This window comes from Lepidochelys kempii, chromosome 2 (genome assembly GCF_965140265.1).
Source record: "Lepidochelys kempii isolate rLepKem1 chromosome 2, rLepKem1.hap2, whole genome shotgun sequence".
Lineage (NCBI taxonomy): Eukaryota > Metazoa > Chordata > Testudines > Cheloniidae > Lepidochelys > Lepidochelys kempii.
Genome location: NC_133257.1, coordinates 237773098 through 237790707, shown reverse-complemented (window position 1 = coordinate 237790707; position 17610 = coordinate 237773098). Strand labels below are relative to the sequence as shown.

The 17610-nt window shown below is 45.7% G+C and overlaps 1 protein-coding gene across 5 annotated transcripts in view; it reads left to right on the top strand.

Annotated features, from left to right (window-relative positions):
- ODAD2 (outer dynein arm docking complex subunit 2) overlaps positions 1 to 17610 on the top strand; it is a 198908-nt gene that overhangs the window by 17443 nt on the left and 163855 nt on the right. For all 5 annotated transcript variants that reach the window (XR_012157599.1, XM_073334342.1, XM_073334346.1 and 2 more), the window contains exon 7: positions 1244 to 1360. Coding sequence is in view for 4 of the 5 variants with exons in the window: in XM_073334342.1 (XP_073190443.1) it covers positions 1244 to 1360 (117 nt within the window). In the remaining variant the exon portion in view is untranslated. The remainder of the gene's footprint in view (positions 1 to 1243; positions 1361 to 17610) is intronic.

Here is a 17610-nt window from a genome sequence, read left to right as displayed (position 1 = left end):
AACCTACACAAAATTTCAGTTTTTTAAGGAAAAAAACCCATACTTTTTTTTGCCCCAGCTATAAATAAGGACATGATCTTCTAAACACATTCTACTGGATGAAGTTCTTACTACTATGAGTCCCATTGAAATAACAGATTAATAGATTTTGTGGCCAGAAGGCGCCATTACCACCATCTAATCTGACCTGCATAACACAAACCATAAAATGTCACTCAGTAATTCCTTCATCAAGTCCATAACTTCTGATTGAGCTACAGCATATCTTTTAGAAAGACATCCATTTTTTATTTTAAGACTTCAAGTGATAAAGACTCAGTCACATCCCTAATTAAGTTCTTCCAATGGTTAATTATCCTTACTATCAAAAATGTGTGCTTTATTTCTAGTCTGGATTTGTCTAGTTTTAGCTTCCAGCCATTAGCGCTTGTTATGCTTATGTCTGCTAAATTAAAGAGCACTCTACTGTCAGAAATCTTCTCCCCATGTAGGAAGTTATAGAACATTGTTAAGTCACCTCTTAATCTTCTTTATGATCAACTATAAACAGATTGAGCTTCTGTATTCCCTCACTGTAAGGCAGGCTTTCCAGATCTCAAATCAGTGCTGTAGCTCTTTTCTATATCCTTTCCAATTTGTCACTATCTGTTTTAAAGTATGAACACCAGAACTGGACACAATATTCCAATAATAATCTTGCTAATGCCATATACAGTGGTAATATCCCCTCCATATTGCTACTTGCTATTTCCCTGATTATACATCTTAGCTTTCTTAGCCACTGCATCCAATGAAGTGAGCTGTAGCTCACGAAAGCTTATGCTCAAATAAATGTGTTAGTCTCTAAGGTGCCACAAGTCCTCATTTTCTTTTTGCGAATACAGACTAACACAGCTGCTACTCTGAAACCTGCATCATACTAGAGGCTTATGTTTATTTGGTTTCTCCCCATGGTTCCTAAGTCCCTTTCCATGGGACTACTCACAAAGCACCACATGCAGTAGTAACTACTTGCAGGACTGGGTCTAAGATGCTGATCCTGCAATGAGCTCCATCTGAGTGGACCCTGGGGCCCCTGCTAATCCCCATTGGCATTCACTGGGGCTCTGTGCTGGCACAGTGGTCAGTTGTGTAAAGATCATTGCAAGCTTGGGACCTATGTTTCTTAACAGTATTTACCTTACAGATGGAAATCTATAATGAAAGAGAATAATAATAATTTAAAATTGTGTTCTTTTTTAAGGGTAGAGAAAAGGAGAAAGATGATATTGACTATGAGAGAAAAAGTGACATATATAAAGATCTTGTAACATTATTAAGGGAAAGATCACCAAAATTTGTAGAGAATATGGCTAAACAGGTATGTATATTCTGATATTATTTTACATACTGTACTGTGATATAGTCTGCTCCCATATCGGTAGTGGTGCCTAGCAGTGAGCTCATCCCGGTTACGTGGCATGGCCCTTTAAGATTTTGGGAGGCTTTGATGTATGCAAAAGATCTAGGAAATGAGGTATTGGTGGAGAGGAAGTCCCCAGAATATGTAATGATTTGGAGAAAGTCAGTTACTGTTTGTTTAAGGGGCTGGGACCAAAAGTCTTGCAGAGTGTGTGGGGCAAGTCTCTCCTTTCTTCCAATTAATTGGGAATAAGCTGGAAGTAGAGGGTTGTCTATATTCAGAGAGACACCACAGGAGAAGGTTATTAGCTGAATCCTCTGAATCTGGGGACTATTTGGAGAAAGGGGCCAACTGAATGAGAAGCTGGTTGAAAGCCACAGCTGGCCTGAGGTAATGAGCACAGCTCAAAAAGGGGAGCAGTGGACCTTCTGTGCCAAGGACAGAGTAGCTTGACTAAAACCCCCTATCTCCAAGAAACAGGGCTGTTAAGACTCGTGAACCTAAAGGAAGCTGTATGAACTAAATAAACTGAACCCTAGGAGAAGGGGAGTATTGTTTAAAGACTCTGGAGGCAAGTGGTTTATTTCTGAACACTAGTAGAGCAAGCTGAGGGCGGTGTGCATGCAGGGCCTTGCTTGGCCAGCAGGGGGCATGTCCTTTGAGTCACTGTTACAAATAACTGCATTTGTAAGAATTACATGGGTTCTGATCAACTTGGTCTAAAACACAAAATTGCTATATAATGGACTTGCAAAGTTGCTAGATTTCTGCAGCAATGTTTCTAAAGAAAGTTAGTAAAAATCTGCTGCATATTTCATGTTTTCTGTTGTAGCTACAATGTATATCCGTGATTAGATGTAGAATTTCGAAGAACTTGCAATGCCTTAATCTCTTTTGTATTTATGTAATACCCTATAGTAAATATATTCATATGCTATAACATCAAATCATGACAATGGGAGACTATTTTTATCCTCACTCATCCATGAGCTAGTAAGTGTAAAAAATATCTTTGTGATTACTGGTTTCCGAGTAGCAGCCGTGTAAGTCTGTATTCGCAAAAAGAAAAGGAGTACTTGTGACACCTTAGAGACTAACAAATTTATTTGAGCATAAGCTTTCGTGAGCTACAGCTCACTTCATCGGATGCATTCAGTGGAAAATACAGTGGGGAGATTTATATACACAGAGAACGTGAAACAATGGGTGTTATCATTACACGCTGTAAGGAGAGTGATCACTTAAGATGAGATAATACCAGCAGGAGAGCAGGGAGGGGGGGAAGAAAACCTTTTGTAGTGATAATCAAGGTGGGCCATTTCCAGCAGTTGACAAGACGTTCTTGGTGTGTCGTCCCCCGTCCCCCACCCCGCTCTCCTGCTGGTATTAGCTCATCTTAAGTGATCACTCTCCTTACAGCGTGTATGATAACACCCATTGTTTCACGTTCTCTGTGTATATAAATCTCCCCACTGTATTTTCCACTGAATGCATCCAATGAAGTGAGTTGTAGCTCACGAAAGCTTATGCTCAAATAAATTTGTTAGTCTCTAAGGTGCCACAAGTACTCCTTTTCTTTTTGTGATTACTGTATTTGTACTACCTTATTTTTCAGTGACACCTTTCTAATATTTCTAACTACTTAAAATATTTTTAAAAGTTGAATTGTCAAGTTTTTATTTGTTTTTTCTTCCAAATATATGTTTATTTTGATAAAACTTATCTAGAGAAAATTCTGTCAAGTATCATTATCGAACAGTAATTGCTACAATTTTATGGATTAAGCTACCAGTTTTATCAGTCATCTGCAGCTATAAGCCTCCTCCCGGAATAGCTGTGGTATGATACAGTGTTATAACATACAATTTATAGTTTTTATTACTGTAAGTGCAAGATCCAGCCTAAAGAGAAAATGAATAATGAAAATGGGTAAATGAATAAAAACACAATCAGATTTATATAATAGATTTCTAGGGACAATGGAAACCACAAGATGAGAAAAATTGGAATGGTATTTACAGTACAACTCACCAGACCATTAGTATGTAATATAAAAACACAGCCTTATAATACATACCATTTAAATTTAATTAATAATTCATACTTTGGTATCATCAACAATTTCTTTTTCTAAAGTTGTGTTTCTAAAGATAAATAACGTATCTGAGTATTTCAAGAAATAATTTTGTTGTAATTTGGAGTATATGAGCTCAGTTTCTAATTTTGCATAAAAAGCTTTGATAACCCCTCATCAGCCTGGTATTGTTCTTTATGCAGCTGTAGAATTTTTAAAACAGGAAAATGTATTTTAACATAAAAGCTCAACTTTCTTTGATAAGATTTTCTATAATCAAACCATTTACATTTATAACTTCATCCATTATGACAAATATAAAGATATCCCCCATTTGTTGCAAGAGTTGTCTTTGATATAAATGTCAGAGTTGAGAAATATGCTTTCAGCTCATATAGCATGTGTTGCTACCATGCTACAGCAGCTCTAAGATTTAAGTGTGTCTTTGGCTTCTGTTTGGACTGCAACATTAGCTAGAGTAAGAAATGTCACATTTTATCTATTACAATAGCATCCAGTAGTGCCAATACAGTTAAAGTTGTTTCATCATTCCTATTTACAGACATCTCTTTACAGATTTTCAATGGTTTATAACTTGGCAATAAAATTAATTACAGGTTGAAACTTGTCAGAAGGCCTCCACCATTATTGGAATTTAGGCTTTTTAAAATATCCTCTTAGGTTTATGTAGTACCTCTCAGCCAAAAGAATCCCAAAGCACTTTATCCAACAAATTACAATCGGAAGTAAAGAAGAATATTATATCCAACTGAATCTATAGAAGAAGTTAGGTAGGAAGAATGTTTGTGTGGGGGGGTGGAGGGTGAGAAAACCTGGATTTGTGCTGGAAATGGCCCACCTGATGATCACTTTAGATAAGCTATTACCAGCAGGACAGTGGGGTGGGAGGAGGTATTGTTTCATATTCTCTGTGTATATATAAAGTCTGCTGCAGTTTCCACGGTATGCATCCGATGAAGTGAGCTGTAGCTCACGAAAGCTCATGCTCAAATAAATTGGTTAGTCTCTAAGGTGCCACAAGTACTCCTTTTCTTTTTGCGAATACAGACTAACACGGCTGTTACTCTGAAACCTGTCATTATTTAAATTGAAATTTATCCAATATACCAAGGCTAATAGCCTCCTCCTTGTAAAACGTGCCATAGGATACGTCTACATTGTACATCTACATTCCTTTTGGCAACATGTAGAGTAACATACCCTACATGGCCCCCTGGCATGGGTCTAAACAGCAGTGTGAGACACTGCTTAGGTGAAGAGAGTAAAGACACTCCTGAACCCTGTGAGTATGTACCTGGGTATATACCCTACAGGGCTCTCTACTTGCCCAAGTAGTGCCACCCCACCTATACTGCTATTTTTAGCAGTATAGTGTCTCACTGCCTCCCTGTTGCTGGAGTCTTTTCTTGCCACATGGAAATGCTCCAGCAGTGGAGAATAACTCTGGCAGTGGGGAAAAACTCTGGCACCTGCCTGCACTAGAGCCTTTTCCTGCCATAGAGAGCTGCCAGAGCCTTTCCTTGTCACAGTGAAAGACCCCAGCAGTGGGGAAACGTTCTGGCAAGGGGGAGGCAGTGTGGAAAGGCTCTGGCTGCTCCCCGCTACCTTCCCCCTGCCAGAGTCCTTCCATTGACACATGTAAGCTGCCTCAAGTGGTTTGCAGTGTACTTATAGCCTTAATATCCACAAAGGTTCAGGACCTTAGTTTTACATTTCATTTGAAAGATGGTTCCTCCACCAGCAGAGTGGCCCCCTCACACCATACTGGAGCACTGGTTTTAAGTACTGACTGTTTGGGAAGAATGCCACCTACTGAAGCACTAGTATATGGGGGAGAGGAATAGCTTAGCGGTTTGAGCATTGGCCTGCTAAACCCCACGGTTGTGAGCTCAATCCTTGAGAGGGCCATTTAGGGATCTGGGGCAAAAATTGGGGATTGGTCCTTCTTTGAGCAGGGGGCTGGACAAGAAGATGACTTCCTGAGGTCCCTTGCAACCCTGATATTCTATTCTATAACTTCCTAAAGCGCTTTGGTTTATCTTGCCATTTAAATTCTAACCAGAACCTGGCATCTTGAAGAGGCAACATACTTCCTTTACATTTTGCATAGCATAAAACACATTTTATGGTGTTTAGTAAATAACTGTCAACTATGTTTAGCTTATTGAGATATGGCTCCATATGAGAAAACCCTGTACCATAAGTATCATTCTTTCCTAGCTTTTCTCAGCAGAGAGCTAGGATTTGAACTGATATAGAGACTGATCTACACACTCCTAATAACAAAAGGAGTACTTATTAGAGCATAAGAAATTTGTTAGTCTCTAAGGTGCCACAAGTACTCATTTTCTTTTTACGGATACAGACTTACACGGCTGCTACTCTGAAACTCCTAATAACAGTTTCTCCATCTCATGGTTGAAATCATTTATGGAATAACATAGAGAAGCTTGCATTGCTACTGCCTTTGCTGAATCTGTTCTTTGGTTAATGGCTACAATTTCCTGTACAGTCAATCTGGCATATTTCACAAGCACTAAAAAACTTAAAAAGCATATTGCATATGCTGGGGGAGAGTTGTTAGAAGGAAAAATATTCTTGCTGCAGTGAGTAACTGTTCTTTTTTGTAACTGTGATTTTAAGTGGTTAGAAAGAAATACATGGTATTTATCAATACAGAAACAGAATGTACAGTATGTGAGGTCTGGAACAAGTTTGCTTTGTTCGGAGGAGAGAACTTCCTCCGAACAGTCTCCTGCTAATGTTCTTTAGGAGAAACAGGAAGAAGAGAACTTCTTTCAGCCTAAAATCTCACCCTCTTCTGTTGTTGATACTTCACACTCAGGGTATGGGTCAAGGATCTGAGTCTTCATGTTTGCATGCCAAGATGAGGAATACTGTACCTTCCTCAAGGCCCTGGGCCACAACTGCCATCCTTTCAAAAGCTCAACAGGACTCCTTTCAGAACTCATCAGCACTAATTTGTAATTGACTTGGAGAGCACAGTCCATTACTGAGCATTGTTAAGCAGGGTCTGGGATTCCTTTCATTGACCTTTTAAAGCTGTTATACAAGAGAGTTGCATGGTACCTAGTTGAAGCTGGTGGGTATAACAGCTGCCCTTCATTTGGGATAAATGTCAGAAGCAGTTAAGCTCCTTTTGGAATAAGGTAACTGAAACAATAGGAGCCACCACCCAAAATGAAGGCCACATGCAAGGCTGATCAGGAGCTGAGTTCATAAACACGGGAACTAAGGGTGTGGGGGGGTGTTGCAGCATCCCCGACCTGTGCCTAGGGTCCCGGCTGCCAGCCCCATGCCTGAGGCTCTGCTCCTGGCCCGTGCCAAGGGTCCTGGCTGCCAGTCCCACACCTGCCACCAGCTGTGGCCCCGGCCCCCTTACCCCTGTCTGTGTTTCCCCCACTCCCAAAGCCAAGACTCTGGAGGGTGGGGGGCATGGACAGGGATAAGGGGGGCATGAGTTTGGGGACCACTGCTTTACAGTTTCCTTAGCTGGTCCTTCAGCACCCTCACTATGAAGTGTTCCAGCGCCACTGGCTGAGCTATGTGGGTGGAGAGGTTTATTTGAGGCTGAATGCAAAGGGCTTGGTATTTTTTTGCTGGGCAGAGAAGGAGCAGAAAGCCAAGGACAGCTAGAGAAGCGCACTTATAGTGTCACTTTGAGAAAAATCAAAGAGAGACAGATCAAGTGCTGGCTGGAAAAAAGGCTTGGAATATTGAGCAAGGAAACTGTCTCCTGTTTGATTCCTACTGTGTTCCGGGAAACAGGACTTTGTGTACATTCTTTGTAAATGAATAGGCTTTCACAAAAAAACCCAACAACCATCATTTTCTCCTCCTAACAGAAACAACCTGCAATACCCTGAATGGTGGCTCACAAGGCAACAATACAGTATATATTTCCCCTACATGGAAGAGCTAAATTATTTATCATAAAAATGTAATTAGCTGGAAGAAAATTCTTAGAGTTCATTCTCATGTTTATGGGACTCCATTTTATTTGGTGAAATGAGCAAATAATTAGGAGCCAAATTTTCAAGAGTAGACACTGCTTTTGAGTACTTCATTTTTGTGTGTCCAACTTTTGAGACACCTTGGGCCTGATTTTCAGAGGTGCTGAGCTCAGGTTTACTTTAACTGAAGTAGCGCATTTTTGAAAGTCAGACCTAAGGTATTTCAAGTCGGGCACATAAAACCAGTGGCTGGTTTTGACAATTTTGGAATTAACCTTTAATATTTTGTTCTGTCTAAAAATAATACACTGTTTTAATAATACATTGCTTTAAAATTCATTCTACATCCTTGCTTAGACAAAAATAATTCTTCAGAACTATATATAAATGTGAATTCACAGTTCATAAGTATTGTGATGTACGAACATTTTTAGACATGATTACTGCAGTAAAGGTTTTAAAAAGGTTTGCCTTCACTTGATCACCAAAGATAGAAAATGCTAGATTTTTATAAATTATCCCCCACTGAAAATGGCACATATTTGAAGTTACTGTTTGTTAGATAACACACTTGCTTTTCTTAGTTTAATCATTTTTTGCTATGGTAGTAAATGTAGCTACTTAACAAATGTAAATATTGATTTCTTCAATTTTGTCAGATAAATCACTTCTAACTCTGTATTCCCTACTGGTATAGAGTTACTATTATACTGAAGAATATAAAGTATATCAGCTTAGTGGCAGCAGCAAAATATTTTATTACCCCATGGGAGATCTAGGTTAGTAGATTCAATATTTAGAACATTATAATGTAATAAAGGTTGGTATTGTCAAGGTGTAGTGTTCTTCGTTTTAGTGGCAAGTAAGCGAACTGCCTCTGCTTTAGAACTCTTGAAGGTAGAGTTAATATAGAATTTAAAAATACAGTAAGTGTTCCTGTTAGTATGGCAAAAATTCCCCAGAGATGTATATTTTTGAAAATATACAGTTTTTGAATTCATTATAAATTTTGTGTATAAAATATTAAATGTACTATTATTTCTGCCGATCTGGAATAAATGGGTATTCCCTTCCTCATAGCAAATTGCTAGGTAGCAACAACTAACAAAAAAGCTCTAAAGATGTTGGTGTCTCTGGACAGCCGCTACATTTCTCACTCTGTCTAAATGTAATTAAGTTGCAGCTCAGTTGTTATGATTGTTTCTCTGAGATAAAATAAATGGTTCTTTAGAGGAAACGATAGTTCTTCTTCAAGTGATTGCTTATGTGTATTCCAGTGGGGGGGATGGGGGGGGTGCGCGCTGCGTGCACGATCGTCGGAAGGTTTTTCCCCTAGTGGTACCTGTCGGGTTGGCTGTGGAGCCCCCTGGAATGGCGCCTTCATGGCTGTGTATATAGGTCCCTGCTGACCTGCCACCTGCTCAGTTCCTCCTTACCGCCAGTGACAGTCGTTGAAGCAGCTCAGTCTCTTGCATTTGCAGGTGGCTACCCAGTGGTTCCACTTTTTCTTATTTGTAAATAGTTTAATTGAGTTGTTGTTACAGTAGTTAGTTATTTAAGCTTACTTTGCCCCCCATCCGCCCCCCCAATTTTCCCCAGGGACCGTGGCATGCCTCGGTTGCAGGGGTTTAAGGTTTGTGAGAGGTGTATGAAACCTATGCCCAGAGGCGATCTGCACACTGCTTGTCTTAAGTGCCTAGGAGAAGGTCATCAGACAAACAAATGCTCAGTTTGCAGGAGTTTTAGACCCAGGACTAAAAGAGAGTGGGACTATCATTTAAAGCTCCTTCTGATGGTGTTGGCCCTCCGCCCTCAGCCAGTACCGGAAACAGCACTGGCATCATCAGTGCACAGTGCCCCAGCCTCAGTGTGGGACGCCCCGGCACCAAGAAAGGACTCCTCCAAGAAGCATCAGCACCAATCCCTGGCTTGTAAAGCCAGCTCTAGCAGGCAGCACCGCTCACAGTCCCCAGTGCTGCATAAGAAAAAGAAGGCGGACAGGGGTCGTTCCCCCGTCAAGAAGCCCCAAGGGAATTCCAGCGGGGTGTGTCCCGCGGCGGGACACCCACAGGCTGGCCTTCAAGACCCGGCACTGTTGACTCCGGCCCCAACCGGAGGTCCCTTGAGTCCAGTGCCGGTGGATTCCCAAACTCGGGGGGAATTGGAGGAAGATCTCAATCTCCCCTCCACGCTGCATACCACAAGGCAGCGCGGGACCTTATTGCCATGATGGCACAGTCCCCGGCCCAAGTTCAGATGTCGGCCCAAGTTCAGGCACCATCAGCGGCACCGACGATGGCACCATCTACGGCATATGACAGCATTTATATGGCACCATCTCCGGCACTCTTCATGACACCGATGGTGGCACCGCCCCCTGTTCACCATCGGGGCAAGCCCATCACGTTTCAGCGCCGCTCCCCATCACCTCAGCCGCTCCCTGGCACCATTGGGCTCTGCCCCCCATGGTCGGGCTCAGAGTAGTCTTTCGACTTGGAGGTTGAGTCTTCTGTCTCCCAACACAGCTGGTACCACTCACAATCCCGGCACCGGTGCCGGCACCATAGAGTCGTGGACTCGTCAGCACCGGCAGTATCCTGGCCACCCCAGTGGCAGGACCCAGTACAGTGGCCTTTTTGGACTCCTTGGGCCTATCATCAGACTCAGAGTCAGGGCTCCAGGTCCTCATTGAAGGCATCCGCACCCCGTGCTTCCCCCTCAGTGACATTGGTGTCATGCTACACCGCCAGGGCTCCAGAGGACCCCACACGGGACAAGGATTCTGGGCCTTCACACTCCGGTGCAGCATCCGAGCCCGCGCCGCCAGTGGTACTGGACCACTTCCAGTTGAGGGTGGGGGGACTGATGCACCCAACTGAGTCTCTAGGGAGCCGGAAGGTCAGGAAGACCCGGTCCCATAGGTCTCCTCCTCACTGGACAAGGCAGTGGCAGGCACCACCACCACTCTACCAGCAATGAACACCATGGGACACCAGGACCTCCTTAGGAGGGTGGCCCTAAACCTAAACCTTCAGGTGGAGGAGGTCACAGAGAAGTTGGACCCAATGGTGGATGTCCTTGCCCCGGAGGGTCCATCTAAGGTGGCGTTGCCCTTGATAAGAACTATCCAGCACACTATGAGGGTGCTCTGGCAAACCCCAGCCTCAATACCATCCACCACAAAAGGGGTGGAGAGACGATATTTTGTGCTGCAGAAAGGGTATGAACACCTTTTCACCCACTCCCAACCAGGGACTCTCGTGGTTGACTCGGAAAGTCATAAGGAGCAGCAGGGGCAGCTGGATCCTGCTCCAAAGTCATGGGACACTAAGAAGCTGGACCTTTTTGGCCAGAAGGTCGACTCAACTGGGAGATTCCAGCTTCATGTTGCCAACCAGCAAGTGGTACTCAGTCACTATGCTTTCGATTCCTGGAGTGCATTAGCAAAGTTTCAGGAGTTGCTCCCAGCTGAATCACACAAGGAGTTTAATGCAATTCTAGAGGAGGGCAGGGTGGTCTCAAGAACCTCCCTCCAGACTGCATTAGATGCGGCAGACGTGGCGGCTTGGACTATGACCACCTCCATTACAATGAGATGCAGCACGTGGCTACAGGTGTCGGGTATACCACCAGAGGTCCAGAACACTATCCAGGACCTGCCCTTCGACTGTGCAGGCTTGTTTGCCCAAAATACTGAATCTCGCTTGCACAGTCTTAAAGACTCATGGGTGACTCTAAAGTCTTTAGTGATCCACACTTCTGCACCCCAAAGAAAGTCATTCAAGCCTCAGCCCCCATCCCACTTCTGTTCAGGGCCCCCGAGGTGAGACTCGTCCAGGAGATGGGGCAGGAATAGTTGGAGGTGCCCGTCACAGTCCTGCCCAGACCAAGGCCAGGGTTCTTCAAAACAGCCCCCTGGCCCAATGCCAAACTTTTGAAGATGTGCTCAAGGATGGAGCACCAGTACCGAGCTCAGATCCTTACCCCTTCTTTGTGAATCGACTGTCCCACTTCTACCATGCTTGGTCCCAGATCACATCAGATGGCTGGGTTCTGAGCACGGTTGAGGTGGGATATTGTATCCAATTCTGTTCCCTCCCACCCCCCTTCCCCGTCCCTCTTCAGGAACCCTTCTCACGAACAACTCCCTTCTGCAGGAGGTGCAATTGCTCCTCATTCTAGAGGCAATAGAGGAGGTTCCTCAGACATTCAGGGCAAGGGGTTCTACTCCCACTATTTCCTCATCCCCAAGGCCAAGGGTGGGCTCTGGCCTATCTTGGATCTGCAAGACCTCAACACATTCATAAAGAAAGTGAAGTTTCGCATGCTCTCCCTGGCCTCCATCATTCCTTCCCTGGATCCGGGGGACTGGTACATCACCCTCGACTTGAAAGATGCGTACTTTCATATCTCCATTATCCTGGCCCATAGACGATTTCTTCACTTTGTGATCACTGGCCAGAGTTACCAGTTCAGGGTGCTCCCATTTGGGTTTTCGGCGCCCCCCAGGTATTTATCTTTGAAAACTCGTGGCGAACGGGGGAAGTCCCAGATGACTGGAAAAAGGCTAATGTAGTGCCAATCTTTAAAAAAGGGAAAAAGGAGGATCCTCGGAACTACAGGCCAGTCAGCCTCACCTCAGTCCCCAGAAAAATCATGGAGTAGGTCCTCAACGAATCAATCCTGAAACACTTACATGAGAGGAAAGTGATCAGGAACAGTCAGCATGGATTCACCAAGGGAAGGTCATGCCTGACTAATCTAATCACCTTCTATGATGAGATTACTGGTTCTGTGGACGAAGGGAAAGCAGTGGATGTATTGTTTCTTGACTTTAGCAAAGCTTTTGACACCGTCTCCCACAGTATTCTTGTCAGCAAGTTAAAGAAGTATGGGCTGAATAAATGCATTATAAGGTGGGTAGAAAGTTGGCTAGATTGTTGGGCTCAACGGGTAGTGATCAATGGCTCCATGTCTAGTTGGCAGCCGGTGTCAAGTGGAGTGCCCCAGGGGTTGGTCCTGGGGCTGGTTTTGTTCAATATCTTCATAAATGATCTGGAGGATGGTGTGGATTGCACTCTCAGCAAATTTGCGGATGATACTAAACTGGGAGGAGTGGTAGATATGCTGGAGGGCAGGGATAGGATACAGAGGGACCTAGACAAATTGGAGGATTGGGCCAAAAGAAATCTGATGAGGTTCAATAAGGATAAGTGCAGGGTCCTGCACTTAGGACAGAAGAACCCGATGCACAGCTACAGACTAGGGACCGAATGGCTCGGCAGCAGTTCTGCGGAAAAGGACCTAGGGGTGACAGTGGACGAGAAGCTGGATATGAGTCAGCAGTGTGCCCTTGTTGCCAAGAAGGCCAATGGCATTTTGGGATGTATAAGTAGGGGCATTGCCAGCAGATCGAGGGACGTGATCGTTCCCCTCTATTCGACATTGGTGAGGCCTCATCTGGAGTACTGTGTTGAGTTTTGGGCCCCACACTACAAGAAGGATGTGGATAAATTGGAGAGAGTCCAGCAAAGGGCAACAAAAATTATTAGGGGTCTGAAACATATGACTTATGAGGAGAGGCTGAGAGAACTGGGATTGTTTAGTCTGCAGAAGAGAAGAATGAGGGGGGATTTGATAGCTGCTTTCAACTACCTGAGAGGTGGTTCCAGAGAGGATGGCTCTAGACTGTTCTCAATGGTAGAAGAGGACAGGACAAGGAGTAATGGTCTCAAGTTGGAGTGGGGGAGGTTTAGGTTGGATATTAGGAAAAACTTTTTCACTAGGAGGGTGGTGAAACACTGGAATGCGTTACCTAGGGAGGTGGTAGAATCTCCTTCCTTAGAAGTTTTTAAGGTTAGGCTTGACAAAGCCTTGGCTGGGATGATTTAATTGGGGATTGGTCCTGCTTTGAGCAGGGGGTTGGACTAGATGACCTCCTGAGGTCCCTTCCAACCCTGATATTCTATGATTCATGAAATGTATGGCGGTCCTGGCAGCCTTCCTCCACTAATGTCAGATGCAAGTTTTCCCATACCTGGAAATCAAGTCCATATCGCAAGCACAGGCAGAGGAGCATATGTTTGTGGCTCAGGCCACCTTCCTCAGGCTGGGTCTCATATTGAACATGCCCAAATCCACACTAGCTCCGACGCAGAGAATAGAATTCATAGGAGCTCTCTTGGACTCCATGCAAGCCAGGGCTTTCCTGCCCAAGCTGCACTTCCATGCACTCAGATATAATCAAGAACCTTTGCCAGTCCCCACAACGATAGCCAGAAATTGCATGAAACTACTGGGGCATATGGCAGTTGCATAGACATGGTCCAGCACACCTGATTGCGCCTTTGGCCCCTCCAGGCGTGGTTGGCGCAGGTGCACAGGCCCAGCAGGGACCCACTGGACAGAATAGTTATCCTCCTTCCTTGCATTCTCGAGTCTATCTGCTGGTGGCTACAGCCACAAGTGGTCTGTGGGGAGTACCCTTTGCCAAACCCCAACCTACGCTATCGCTGGTCATGGATGCCTCGGCGCTCAGTTGGGGAGTGCACCTGGGCAATATCAGAACCTAAGGCCTACGGTCCCATGCAGAACTATCGCTGCACATCAATGTAAGGGAGCTGAGGGCAGTTCGTCTGGCATGCCAAGTGTTCCAGGCCCACCTTCAGGGTGCATGTGTGTCGGTGATGACTGACAACACCACAGCGATGTTCTATATAAACAAACAGGGTGGTGCTCACTCCTCTCCCCTGTGCCAGGAAGCTCTCAGGCTGTGGGACTTTTGCATCGCCCACTTGATACACCTAGTGGCGTCATACCTTCTGGGAGTGCAAAATGGGCTAGCTGATAGCCTCAGCCGTTCGTTTCACAGTCAAGAATGGTCCCTCCAGGTGGACATCGTGCTCTCGATTTCCCAGAGGTGGGGCTTTCCCCACCCAGACCTGTTTGCAATGCAGAGCAACAGAAAGTGCCAGCAGTTCTGCTCCTTTCTGAACTACAGCCCAGGCTCCATTGCAGAAGCCTTTCACCTTTCATGGACGAATCATCAGCTGTATGCATTCCCACCCTTCCCTCTCATACACAAAGTCCTCCTCAAGGCTCGCCGGGACAGGACTTCCTTGATCCTCATAGCGCCAGTGTGGCCCCGCCAGCACTGGTTCACCATACTATTGAACCTTTCAGTGGACAGACCAGTAGCCCTTCCCCATGTGCCCGGCCCCCATCACACAGGACCACGGCTGTCTACAACATCCCAACCTGGAGTCTCTCCTCCTCATGGCTTGGAAACTCCATGGTTGAACTTGCTAGATCGTCAGTGTTCTGACTCAGTTAGGGAAGTTCGGCTGGGAAGTAGGAAACCCTCCACTCATGCCACGTACCTGCCAAAGTGGAAGCGATTTTCCGTCTGGTTTCTGCAGATGGGCAACCCTCCGCAGCAAGCATCAATTCCCCTTATTTTGGAATACCTACTGTACCTCATGCAGCAGGGGTTGGCAATATCATCTCTCAAGGTACACCTGGCTCTCATTTCAGCCTTCCACCCAGGGGCAGCAGGTAGGTCAGTCTTCGGGAATCCCATGGTGGATTCTCAAGGGCTTGGACAGGCTTTATCCCCAGGTGTGGCAGCTCATTCCCCAGTGCAATCTCAACCTGGTCATAGAATCATAGTGTAAGCAGTGTCAGGATGAGCTCCACCCTGACATCTGGTGGTGAGGTGTGGCAAGTTGTGGAAAAGAACTTCAGGGGCAGATCTCATTTGCATAGGCACACCCACCACGCCTAGAATGAGACCATAGCTGCCCAAATGGTCACTTTGGCCGCTGTGGGATCCCCAGTGTCTCTGTTATTGGGGCAGGAAGAATAAATTGTTATTACCCTGATTATGGGAACTGTGCTTGGAACTGTACGTGGCCTTTTGTTACGATGGAGGGATTCACCATCATCTAAGTAGCACTCGCTAGGCAAGGGTCATGGGTTCCAAAACTGTGTGAATGGAGAGAGGCTGGGGACAAGTATTAATACTTGGTGGCATGGGCCCCTTGGTGAGGGCCTTACATGCTGATTGTACTTCCTCCTCTCTCCACTGTGGAATATCAGAGCTAATTTTGATTTCATTAGAAGTCTAGTTATAGGCTGCTGAGCTCACTTTGGGCTGACAGTGCACCAGCACTGGGGCTCCCCTACTATAAGCTGAATTCACCTAAGAGCTGAAATCACTGAGTGTTGTGTTAAGTAGTGGGGGAGCCTGAAGATATATTGTGGAGCAGTTTGCGGGACGGCTGGTGAAGCAGTTCGACGCGGAGCAGTGTGTGGATGGCAGGAGCTGCTTGTGGGCCGTGGAGCTGAGTGAAGGAGTTCGTGGGGCGGCTGGCGGAGCGGAGCGCAGCTGAGCGAAGGAGTTCGTGGGGCGGCTGGTGGAGCGGAGCGCAGCTGAGCGAAGGAGTTCGTGGGGCGGCTGGTGGAGCGGAGCGCAGCTGCGCGAAGGAGTTTTGTGGGGCGGCTGGCGGAGCGGAGCGCCGCTATGGAGCTATGGGGCGGTCAGCTTCAGATCACGTAAGGTGCCTCTTACCCCCGTCCCATTTCCACCCAGGTTGGGAGGTAAAGCTCCGCTGATAAACTTTCGAACTCTGGGGCTGCCCTGACCAGGGACAGAGACTTTTGGGGCATTGGACTTTTGGGGTTGCTGGACTCAAGAACCAAAGGGAAAAGGGCATGCCCCAATTTGCCTGGGGTGGGGTTGTTTTTGCTCATGGGTTGTGTTATGAATCCGGTTGGTGGTGTTTCCCCAACATAATGCCACATTGTTTCTCTCTGTTATTAAAAGACTTTTGCTACACTCAGACTCTGTGCTTGCGAGAGGGGAAGTATTGCCTCTTGGAGGCGCCCAGCGGGGGTGGTATATATTTTTCCCAGGTCACTGGGTGGGGGCTCGAGCCGGTTTGCATTGTGTTATTGGAATGGAACCCCTAGATATTGAACCCGGCCCTTGTTGCTGCCAACTCTGACGGGCAGAAGGGTTACAATAGAATATCAGGGTTGGAAGGGACCTCAGGAGGTCATCTAGTCCAACCCCCTGCTCAAAGCAGGACCAATCCCCAACTAAATCATCCCAGATAGGGCTTTGTCAAGCCTGACCTTAAAAACCTCAAAGGAAGGAGATTCCACCACCTCTCCAGATAACCCATTCCAGTGCTTCACCACCCTCCTAGTGAAAAAAGTTTTTCCTAATATCCAACCAAAACCTCCCCCACTGCAACTTGAAACCATTACTCCTTGTTCTGTCATCTGGTACTACTGAGAACAGTCTAGATCCATCCTCTTTGGAATCCCCTTTCAGGTAGTTGAAAGCAGCTATCAAATCCCCCCTCATTCTTCTCTTCTGCAGACTAAACAATCTCCGTTCCCTCAGCCTCTCCTCATAAGTCATGTGCTCCAGCCCCCTAATCATTTTTGTTGCCCTCCACTGGACCATTTCCAATTTTTCCACATCCTTCTTGTAGTGTGGGGCCCAAAATTGAACACAGTTCTCCAGATGAGGCTTCACCAATGCCAAATAGTCCCTCGATCTGCTGGCAATGATCCTACTTATACAGCCCAAAATGCCGTTAGATTTCTTGGCAACAAGGGCACACAGTTGACTCATATCCAGCTTCTCGTCCACTGTAACCCCAGGTCCTTTTCTGCAGAACTGCTGCCTAGCCACTCAGTCTCTAGTCTGTAACAGTGCATGGGATTCTTCCATCCTAAGTGCAGAACTCTGCACTTGTCCTTGTTGAACCTCATCAGATTTCTTTTGGCCCAATCCTCTAATTTGTCTAGGGCCCTCTGTATCCTATCCCTACCCTCCAGTGTATCTACCTCTCCTCCCAGTTTAGTGTCATCTGCAAACTTGCTGAGGGTGCAATCCACACCATCCTCCAGACCATTAATGAAGATATTGAACCAAACCAGCCCGAGGACCGACCCTTGGGGCACTCCACTTGATACCAGCTGCCAACTAGACATGGAGCCATTGATCACTACCTGTTGAGCCCGATGATCTAGCCAGCTTTCTATCCACCTTATAGTCCATTCATCCAGCCCATACTTCTTTAACTTGCTGGCAAGAATACTGTGGGAGACCATATCAAAAGCTTTGC